At 34.9% G+C, this 12,031-nt stretch overlaps 1 protein-coding gene across 19 annotated transcripts in view; it reads right to left on the bottom strand.

Moving 5' to 3' along the window:
• FSIP1 (fibrous sheath interacting protein 1) overlaps window positions 1-12,031 on the bottom strand; it is a 68,275-nt gene that overhangs the window by 44,868 nt on the left and 11,376 nt on the right. For all 19 annotated transcript variants that reach the window (XR_015287685.1, XR_015287686.1, XR_015287683.1 and 16 more), the window contains 2 exons: window positions 9,115-9,279; window positions 4,972-5,109 (listed from right to left, as the gene is read on the bottom strand). Coding sequence is in view for 15 of the 19 variants with exons in the window: in XM_086891960.1 (XP_086748086.1) it covers window positions 4,972-5,109; window positions 9,115-9,279 (303 nt within the window). In the remaining 4 variants the exon portion in view is untranslated. The remainder of the gene's footprint in view (window positions 1-4,971; window positions 5,110-9,114; window positions 9,280-12,031) is intronic.

The following is a 12,031-nucleotide window of genomic DNA, read 5'->3' as shown; positions in this document are numbered from 1 at the left end:
TGACTCTTACTACAACATGTAGTTTTAAAATATTCTTTATAAATATTTTTAGCAGCCACTTCACTCTTATCCACAGTACAGTGAAAATCAACACACAGTAAATTTATTTAAATCATGAGTGAAATACTTACATTTTGTCAATCGACTATTAATGTTATTGCTCTCTTATTGTATGTAGTAGCTGCTAAAAGAAAATAAGATTTTCACACTGATATTTTCCCAGGTGGAAATGCTACCACATTTCATTCTGAAACAACTCCGTACAATCACATAACTAGAATGTAGTCTTGTAAAACCTGAATAAACAGGATCTGTTTGAAGCTTGTTAACAGCTTGACAAGCAATTTTAGCACCTGGTAGATACTTTTTGAAGAAATAACATAGAAAGTGACATATCTCAGCTTTATTTAGATAGGCTGTCCCTTTTCCCTTTATTTGGTGCAATGTGTTATGAAAATGCTTTATTAAACAATTTCTATTTTCTTAACAAACACATGCTTATTTAGAAACCAGACACCACATAATACTATATGAATTAAAATTAAGATATTTGCTATTTATCTGCTACAGCCTACAATGACTACCAATGCACAGAGCAGTTAAAAATAGGGCTTTGTTTCTGTGTTCAAAAGTATCAATTGTTAATTTCTGGAGAGACTGTGATACAACAACATATTGCAGTATTGTCTGGTTGATAAATTACTTTCCAGATATGTGATAGGGCTTTATGTTACTCTCATTTTCCCTTTAAAAGGGAAGAAAGGAACTATGGCAGAGGTCAGGAAGAAATTATTCTTCTTTTCTGGAAGTTGCCTAATACAGATGCAGGACCAGATGCACTGAATTCAATCAGTATCAAGGCGAAAACTGGAACAAGACTGTGTAACAACAAACCCCATCATCACCCTGATGAACAGTAAATGATGCAAGACCTTCTCCAGGACCTAACAACAATTAATTGCATCCTGAGATGTCCCCACAGATATACTTTATTCTGCATCAAAAAGATAAGATTTATGCTTTCTGGAGTAAGCTCCTGGAGGAAATCAAAGCTCCTGACAGCAATGTCACATTTATTATTTTTCTTCATCATCCTCACCAGTTGCTCACCTTCCTGCAAATTTCAGTTATTCCAATAACCAAATGTGTATTTTCCTAATACCACTTGATATTAAAAAGACCCTTAATAATTAACAATCACACAATACATTTGGCCACGAGATTGCATGAACTTGTGAGAAAAATAATTCCTAGAGGGGTACAGACATCTAATAAATTTAAATATAAGACTAGGGCAACTATATCTAGCTTCTTTTTTAAAAGCACTTACTAGAAGTAAGAGGACACTTTTTTTTTCAAGTAGGTATCAGTGTCTTGGTCATGCTGACAGGTAGCTGGCATTTATACTTATATCTGTGTGTACACACTATTACATATATGCATTCAAAGTATTTTTGGTTTTATGTATTTAACCAAAACCCCAAAAGAGATGTGCAGGTAGACTTTTGGCAGGAATTAATAAGCTTCCAGTGTAATACATTAGAAATCAACACACGTATAGCCAGCAAAGGTGAAACCACCTTACATAATAGCTTGCTTTGATGTGCATTTAAACCTACTGTCTGCCATGAAGAAATTCAACACATCAGCAAACGTGCCACTGGATTATCACAAACGGCCAATGAGACAAAGCTACAATTGAAAAATAACTACATTTATTATTCTTTCTATATAAAATTCTTTTCGTTAATGCTCAGCAACACGCATTTGGCAGCTGAACTGGGTATTTTTTTGAAGCAGCAGTTAACAATGCAATCCACAAAACAAAGATAAGCTCAGTGGTTTCCAGGAAACTGAAAGATGAAAGAATGTGGAGAGAGTCAGACATGGTTTCAAATGAAGAACAAGTGAACTAAGGTCAAACTGAAACCTAAAAGAAATTCAGCAAGGGCCCAGATACCACGGTACAGATACATTTCAGTTGGATTGAAATTTCACAATGCATTTCAACAATGCATACAATACATTCTTTGGTATATTAATTCACTAGGGACAATTTTTTTTCAAAGTAAAGGAGGAACTCAGATTCCAGAGCCATTAGTTTCACTAATTCAAGTGAAACATTCAGCAGATTTTATGCATTTATATCAAACGTGAATTAGATTGAAGTTTTATCTTCCAACTTTGTTTTGTGAGTTTACTCCCAGATTCAGCTGAGACCATGAAGTCTTACAGCATATAGCATTACTTACAGGCACATAACATTAACTGTAGTGGAGGAATCCATAAATGTTATCATTTCAGAAACCAACACCTACTAAATATTCTCCTCCAGAAATATAATTAACGTATTCATTCCCCTTGAAGAGTAGGTCATTGCCATTATACAAATAAATTTAAATAATACATTCTACTGTAGTGAAAAAGTACAGCATTTTACCATACATACCAAAAAAAGCTAATAGAGTTCCTTTATACCTACTGCAAGTAATGCCCTAACACACAGAGCTAAATTCTGTTTAGTTAAACTATTCGTAATTTCCACCTACGAAGTAAAAACAAAATGTATTTTGTCCAAGGGACTTTCAAATTTTCATGTAAGTTCTCTCTTACTAAGTTTGTAAAATATTGTATTTCACAACTATGACACATAACCGTGCATTCAGAAATAACACTCCTAACTGCTGGCAAATCACCTCCTCTACTCAGAGCTGAGAATTTACTTACAATTTTACATAGCAAATTACAGTAGTTTAGGAAAGAGTAAAGGAGAAATTGAAATGAAACATGAATTTTAAAAATGTGGATTTAAAATACACAATTTTAAAGAAAGCTAGCAAAATAACAATGCTAGAAGCTGCATACATGGATTCTTGCCACAAGTGAGAGGCAAATCTCTCACGACATGCATTTTATGAAGCAGAAATGACAACTTCATTACCAGCCCAAATATCCCCTAGATCCATGCTTCGGCATTCCTCTTCTGACATACAGTGAAGAGTGCCACCTACTGAATAAAAAACAGCATTTCCAGAAATCATTAAATTATTCTGGAAACATACAGGCTATGTATTCCCTTCCTCAACCCAAGCTTTCAGCTTAGTTTTTCATCATGCAGTGTCTTGGCAGAGACTATATTTACCAACATATTACTTTGGAATAGAAACAAGGTCCAAACAAAACTGCATATAAGTTATCTGATTTAAGAAAAAAAAAAAAATTCAATGATGTGTGTTGCATTGAAAAGGAAAAAAAAAAAGCAGTGCACTCTTTTTTTAAGGCTGTTCTTTTTTCACAGAAGAAAGTGCATCCTTTCTATATATTTAACTGTACTATTAAAAGGAAAAACTTACTTGCATTCAGACCTGAAAACTTCTTTATCTTCATTGACAACTGAAGTACCTCAAAAAGGACCCACTACACACATATTTCACATCCATATGCTATGATCTCAGTCATGCTACAGGGCATCAACTCATCAGAAGACAGTGGGTCCCCCAAAGAAGCCCTGCCAGGTGCTGCACAGCAGGCAGCAATGCCACACATTGGTGCAGGTGACATTCTATATTTACAAACAGTGTAAACTGGCACTACAGTCTATCAATTTAGAGTTTTAAATACACAAAATCTAGTCAAGGAAAAATGGGTGGCATATTGCAAGAGTCTGCATGTAATGTGATACCAAACAAAACTGCTATAACCCAAACAAGATTTGGAACTGACCCATTTATACACAAAATATTTGAATGAGTCAGCAGCCCACTGCCCTTCCCAGGCCTGTTGTAGGCTATCATACAATCCCCAGACGCACTTCCTCAGATTGTCCTTGCCTCATGAGCAAGGTCAGTAGTGACAAAAAGTGATATAAAGGTCAACAAGTAGAATAATATGTCAATATGCAGACTTACTTTATCTGATTATCCATTAGGCTATTCAATACACTGAAGCTCACAGATTAGCCCTGCTTATCTGTCTCTCTCTTTTAACTGTTTAATATAACAGAATAGTGTATTAAAATGAAGTTCTACTGTATTAAAATGAAGTGCTACTATTGTTTTGGTACTGTGAATAAATACAAATTAAATATGCTTCCTTACTGTAAACACACACACACACAAGTGAACAGCCTCTAAAACAATCACTGTTTCCTTGTCCAAAGTCTTTGTTCCCATGCTTCAAACATGCTCCAGCACTGACAGAATAAACCTTGCTTATGTTGAGTGGCTGAAGCATATGCAACTACAGCAACGGTGCTGTAATTGAGATTACACCACTGTGGTTATGCTGCCACCTGAATCAGAAAGCTTTTGACCTGCACTGGAGATCCCTTTTTGAGGGTGATAAAAGATAACAGGAACAATACTTTTCCTAATTCTGATTATTGTGGACAGTAAGCCTACTGTCAAATAAAGACCTCCAAGAAAAAAGGTAGACTACATAGATTTTGGGTCTGTCACAACAAACTTAAATATTTATGTTTTTCTTACTAAGTAAAAAACTCTAAAATCAGCTACACACAAGAAACAAATTTCTACAAGGCACAGACATAACAATGCTATTTTTCTTTCAATATAGTGAAAATAAAGATTACCACAACAATTTCTTGTATATAGCATTCCCATCAGGCCTGGTCCTTCACAGAACACTGAAGTACATGAGCCATTAAAAGTCCTTTTAGGGTGTATTTATATATTATTGTTTATGCACCTCTGGGGAAGAAGAGAGGAGGATAACATCCTTAACTTTGAAAAACCCTATACTAAAGGTAAGTATACATTACAACTGACAAAAAAAGATTTCCCAGATTAAGAGTAATTATTTGAGACTTTTGCCTACATATTTCATTGGGGATTCCTTCAGAAATTTACATAAGGTTATAAAACCTGATTTTATTTTAAGGCACATGAAATGATACTCAATTGTTCCCAGACCAAAGAAAGAAGAAAAATACAACAAAAATAGGAAACTTACAAGCCTTCTCCCTAGGGATTCCAGCTGATAATCAATTTCTTTCAGACGATTCTGTTGATCACGTTTTTCTTTATTGTCCCGCAGAACCTTTTCACCTGGAACTGTTTCTGGGCTTCTATTTGCACAAACCAGAGACTCCTGAGAAAAAAAAAACCACAGAAGTTAACCATGTAACTTTATATTGCTTCATAGACACATGAGGATTCTTTTGCTTTCTACTAAGAAAATAGTAGAATGCTTAGAATAATACGTCAATGTCAAATTCTGCAAATACATAGTTTTTTCATTTTGTATATTTTCAAATAAAATAGCTAAATATCAAGCAAGACATATTTCAATAAAAGAATTCTTACCCTTTGCATTTTAAGAGGAATTTCTTAGTCTCCAGATCTAACACTTGGATGCTTAATTTTTACTATAACAATAAAAGCACTCTGATAATAGGTGTGGCTGAATGTCTGGTTCCAAGTTTGCTCCTATCAACCACACTGGGATCAGAATTAAGCCAGAAGGAAAAGGAAAAAGTGAGCTGAAACGACAACAACTTTTGTTTACTAGGTATCATGGTAAATGAGGCATAACCTTCTCTCTGTAATTTGGAGTTAGTTGCCCAAACTTTAATAAAGATTTGGGTTACACATTCTCATATGCTTCAATAGTTTTGGATTAGATTCTGAAGTTTGTATCGGTCCCAAATACATGCAGGTTTCAGTGTTACACGTAATTTAATTCATTGAGAATGACAAGTATAGCAAAACTGCAAAGTCATATTGCAATCAGAAAAAAACCAGAGCTCTATCTTGCAAACAATAGATTCTATAGAAAAATCCAAGAGTAGCAGAGATAATAAAGCTGAAACAAAAAAACGTTTCCCCATCCTGATAATCAATTCAACCCAAAGGGAGGGGCATGAGCAGGCATAGAATGAAAAAATACTCTATTCATTCTTACTTTCAAAAGCAGCTCAAGAAATTTTAATAGACACACAAGGAAAATAATTCCAAGTAGCAATTGCCTAACTGGAAAGAAAAACAACCTTCACAATTCAACACTCAACAGGAAATTCCTCAGCTGCAATATACAAAAAAGTGTATCTGTAAACAACTTTTTTCTAAACATCAATCAAATCTGTGAGTTCTGACATTTAAATCAAACTTAGTTCCTGAAAATAAACTTATTTTAATACAGTAAAATTTTTTTAATATATATTTACAATCAGTAATAGTTTGCAGTACCACAATGACAGTAAATTTTCATGTAACGATCATATTTTCTGCTTCATTCTGTATTGCTTTTGACATTATTCATAATAATCTATTTGCTATTTGACCACTCTGGAGCATTAAGCTGCTGCTTTCTCATAAGTAATTCTTACTGTATAGTAAGTACTATCTCATCCCTGAAAAGTAACTGATAGAAACTCACACATGAGCAAAATCAAGGCTTTTCCGCACTTGCTAATTTTTTAACATTCTGCTCAAGATACCATTAGATAAATGTATGAAGTATTATATGAAGGAAAACATTTTATTGTCAGTGTTTCACATACTTCAGAATATGTTATATTTCAATTAGACAGGACATGTACATAGTAGAAGTCCACTTGAGGTTACTTCATATTCCATATTTTTAGGTATGTAGAAAACAAAACATTTTACATACGGGAAAATACAAACACTTATCAAGAGCCAAAGCTGTAGCAAACATAATGCCAAAGAGAAATATGCAGTATTTGAAATATCTATAATTATTTGTTGCACTCCCTTTTCTCCAGATTTTATAAATAAATAATAACAAAATCCCATCTAATGAAGTATATTAGTGTCATACAATCATCCTGAGGCATAAAACTGGCTGATCAGTTTATTAACCTGCTTCTAACCATGCTCTGAAACACATATCATCTGTGAAATTCATCTGTTTTGGCGAAGCACAGGCTTAGAGCATAGGCTATCAAGGAGCTCATTAATTGAAAAATCAGCATATCTTCTGAATTTTGAGTATTTATTTAGTCTTAAACTGTTAACTGTGGTTCACTTCTATAATAGAAAAGGGAATCACTTCTATAATAGAAAAAGGGAATATTTTCCTGATAAAAAGACCCCAATCAGTTACGAAAGAACTCCTCATAGTAATACACATTAATTATCTTTTAAGAAAACCAAGCCTACATATATTATTGTTTCTTTACCATCTTCATTTGCTTTAGTTTCCAGGTAGTTTCTCAAGCTGGTAACTGTACTCTTCACACACAGTCTTACTCTCATATTCTTTAGCCTATCATTTTCCTATTTCTTTCAGGATTACAATCAACTTAATTTATTCTTCCCAAAAAATATTAAGACAGAAACATTTCAAAATATTTTGTTAATTTGGCACCAGAGCAAAGAAACATTTCAGAGAAAAATGCAGCTCTGATGAGAAACATTTCCATGTAAAAGAGAACACTAGTAATGGAGAAGCATTCTTAATCCAGCTGGACTCCTTGCACAAAAAGATGAACATGCCTGCTCCTCTGTTACTGCTCAGCTATGGTATTGCAGGATAATTAAAGCCCATTATTAAAGACTTCAGAGTGAGAATAGTTCCTGTATCTTGTCAAAGTATCCATCAGTGACAAAAAGGACATCTCCCACTGAGGAAACAGTGATTAAGTGTCTGCATTTTGAAAGCTATATCTAGCACTATTCTTGGAAGAATGTGCAGCTTCATAATATGCAATGCTAAACTAATTCTAAATTAAAATCATAGAATTACAATGCCTGAAAGCCTTTCACATTCTGCAAAACAAAACTGAAAGGCAACTGCTTTTCCCTAATGAAAGGTAACAAGAAATTAACTACCTCTTTTTGGTTGTTAGGTTTAATATTACTCAAAAAAAGATAATATGTTACTCTTTAATTAGCATACACCTAAATGCAATTCAAATACTTCTGGGCTATTACTTGAAAGGAAGCAACAACAATAACTTGGATAAATATTTCCAAGCAGAGTATTCATTATCACAGACAAGTCACATTAACTTCAAGCTGATGTCTTGCTACACTGATCAGGAGATCATTGGCTAGCTCAGGGTAACACCTGCATTTGTTAGGTGATTACCAGCGAGGGAGAGGTGCTTTTTCACACATTAGATCCCAGCTGGTAAATGATCAACAGCAAAATGTGACTCCTCTGGAACTGAGCTATAGAAAATACTTTTTTTTTTTTTTTTTTTTACTGGTTTTGTAAAACAAAACCTCACATCCAGAAAGAAGACAATTTAAAAAATTATATTAAAGCGTCCTTACAAAAGGAGAAGAAAAAAAACCGCACAGGTATTTTAGCCTTTCTAAGAGATGATTCTCAAACACTGGTAACTGAAAACAGTTTTGTGCATGAACATTTTTACAGATATTCTCTGATATATCAGTTCTGGTCATAAAATGAAAATATTACAGACGTAAATAAGCTCTGTGCAATTAAATGCAAAATAAGAATTACGGGGTTTTTTTTATTTTAAACCCCATAATAGTAGAGGCAACAGTACCAGGGCATGGGATAAATTGGAGTCATCTAAGTACAAAATGCAAACAATAATTTCTCAAGGCTGAGACCTTGATTCTTAATCTTCAAATCTCAGTACTGCTGGCAAAAAGACAAAGGCCCTTAAAAACAAGGGACATACAATTTCAACCTATCTTCTACGGTCTTTAACACTGCTTATCAGTCATTGCCTTACCCTTCAGATCATAAGTAAACAGGCACTTTTAGTATCCTGAGATAAGAAGAAACCTAATGCAATTCCCAAAGATAAACTATCATGGATAATTTGTTTCTATGCAGGAAAAATCACCCTCATGCAGTTAAAAATGTATGAGTTACCAATTTCTGAACATGAAGTATCTTGGAATTGTGGAATCAACAATTGTTAAAAACAAGACAGTTCTCGAACTAAATGTGACTCAAAATAGCAACAAATTATTTTTCAATTGTTTTCTACAGCTAAAATTTCTCACTTCATTCCTTAACACCTAGACTTTATGAATAAATAAAGGATCCTAAAGAGAAACGCAGAAGATACAAATACAGACATATGTGGTATTGATCTCAACACACACTTCAAATAAAATATCTGCAGATGAGCTCTGATCTGTAACCTACCTGATACATCTGGCTTGGACATTTTGAGCCAGAGCTGGAAAGAGCAGGAAACTCTCCATCAGAAAGAAGCAGTTGAAGCTTATTGTCTATCTCATTCAGGAGATGAATTTCTGTCAATTCAGGTGTGTACCCTTCTCCTGGTGCCTGCCAGACAGCTACATTCTCCTGTTGGAAGTACAGGAAATACTTGAGCCTCATTCGCAAAGGAAACAAGACTTTAAGGGCAGTTTAAAAGAGTATTTATTTTTCAGATAAACCATACTTGATACTAAAATGTACATTTTCATCCATCTCAGTACACAGCTAAAATCTCCCAAATATTCATGTCCCTAGCACACTCAAGAGCAGCTATGGACAGAACAAGGAGAGAGATTCATACATTCAACACTTTTAAATATAACCAAGGAACAACTTAAATGGACAACCACTTTGCATCTGATAAAAGAGTCAAAAAGTGAGAAAGCCTGACCAAAACTTGGCTTGGAATGAACTGCAGATGTTGATACTATGGCAGAAACCTTCAGGAGCCAAATCTCAGAGGGTATGAGATGTAATGTGACACTTGCAAGGTAACACCAAAGAAGAAAACAAGGCATTCATAGGAAATCAAAGGAGCTGCTCTGAGATCAGTAGCTGCCATCCTTCTAGAGCCCCTATATGTTATCACAGAAACTCTGGGAGAGATAGAAAGCAGGGAGTTTTTTCCTGATCATGATTTACATGACTTTTTCCTCTTGATAGCAGTTAACACCTGAATAACACATATAAATATATACTCCTTTTTTGCATATTATGCATATTATGAGTGAGCTAGGTCACTTAAGCAGAGGAACTCATACCCACAGACAGATGCAGGTTCTCCACAGCAACTTGTCACTCCCTGACTCACACTCAGGGAAGCAAGTCTGCACAACCCCATTTGCTGGGTATCAGATTACATCTCTGTCCTGACCACAATGAAACACCAGCTAGGACCTTAGAAAAGCAAGGATGTGTGGAAGAACATGAGAGTATTGCTGGTTTCCTTTCTTTTTCCTACCAGAATGGGACCAGCACCTTGCCCCAAGACTCTAACATCTGTCTTGCAAGAAATTCATGTCCACCATTTGTTTCCAGCTTCCAGATTAGTCCTCTGGCTATTCAAGCAATTGCATCCATACAAGAGGAGGAAATATCAGCTTCCAATTACAATACCACTGCTATGAGGTCATTTGTGGTTCATCCCCATTACCCTAAAGCACACTAGCTGCAAAAAGAAAAAATAAGCATACCCCAAACACCTGTTATAAATTATCTTCATAATAAATGCAAAAAAGAAAAAAAAAAGGAAAAGAAAGACAAAAAGATAGTCAAGAGAGAGACATCCTTTTTGTGAAACAAAATCAGCTCTAATGCTTTCTCATAAAAATATGATGAGACATATTGAGCCTGACCAGACCTGAGCTGACTCCAAAATAGCCACTCACCAATGTCTTAGATCCTTGCCAGCTTTTGTGGAAACATCTGTTCAGGTAAGACAGTGACCACCAAAATATAAGTATCCAGCATGGTACTACATTTGTGTCATGTTAACCACCCCCTCCTAATCAGAGAATGAAGATCACAGTGCAAAAACACAGAAATTACTCTACAGGAGTCTGGTAAGATGTAACTGGGCTCATTAGCTCCAGCTCAGTGTCTGTACAGCTCAGGATCTCATAGTCCAAATATCCAAATTACCCCAGTACTCATTTTACTCCAGGATGAAATGGACTCACACATTCTCTTTTGTATCTTCAAAATAGCTTTCCTTGGAAAATAAGCTTCTGTCCTGTCAATGTTTCCTGTGTGTTAACTCAGAACAATACTTTCATAACAGCACAGTCAGTGCTTTCTGTGGAACATCTGAAACAAATTGTACCCCTGCAGCTTCAGCTTCGACAATTAGAGCAGCATGAATATGTGTACTTCTAAAATATTTTAAACATTCATAACACATTCTTCCAAAAAGTGAGAAGTGCCGTTTGGATACTTGGCATTTATAGTAGTACAAGTCAAATGAAGTTATTTAATCCACATTACACCATATAGAGAAATTCATACAGCATAACCAGATCTGCCATGATTGACAGCCTCCAAAATATTACTTCAGCCAATGTGAATGCACCAGCTTTATAAAAGTCAGAATAAAATAAGATTAAAGAGGCCATCAGCTGGGTAGTTACCTGGGCCAGCTTTAAATTGTGTAGATTACTCATAAACTGATAATTTCCTCACAATTTTTGTTATGAAGTAGGCACAGAAAATGCCTCACCCATAATAAAATTCAAATGTGGAAGAGGAAGAATCCATCACTAGACTAGACAGGTTTAAGTAACAATTATCCTTTCTTTATTTTGATAGGAGAATTAGGAGCTTTTATTCTGTAAAGAAATGATCTAGTACAGACTAGAGTAACCCACAAACTACCATTCTTGTCCATGCTATCAAGAACATACAGCAAAATGTCCTGTGAGATGATCTACTTCATATCTAACATTAACTGCAAAGTCTCTATAGATACATGAGAACATGATAGTGACATGTGCCAAATACAAAATGTGGACAAATGTGACTCTTTTCCATTGCTCTGAGGCCTTGAGAACTGATCCAAAAAATGTACATGTTGTTAGTTGGAATTTGCATTAGCTACTCTGCATAAATGCGTCGAAATTCTATGACAGACACTAGCTTTAAGAGAAAGAAAACCTAGTAACTACACATTTTGAGAGAATACTTTTGCAATCAGTAAAATATAAAAAAAGCCACTATTCCCTAGGTAAGAAAGCTATGTTTACTAACATAAAGAATAATAAAATAACAGAAGGCTATTTAAAACATCTTCATGATGACATTTATCAAACTGAAGACTACCTCCTAGAAACAGTGACTGACGAGA

This window comes from Cyanistes caeruleus, chromosome 6 (assembly GCF_971803275.1).
Source record: "Cyanistes caeruleus chromosome 6, bCyaCae1.hap1.1, whole genome shotgun sequence".
Lineage (NCBI taxonomy): Eukaryota > Metazoa > Chordata > Aves > Passeriformes > Paridae > Cyanistes > Cyanistes caeruleus.
This window is presented reverse-complemented; position numbering and strand designations above follow the sequence as displayed.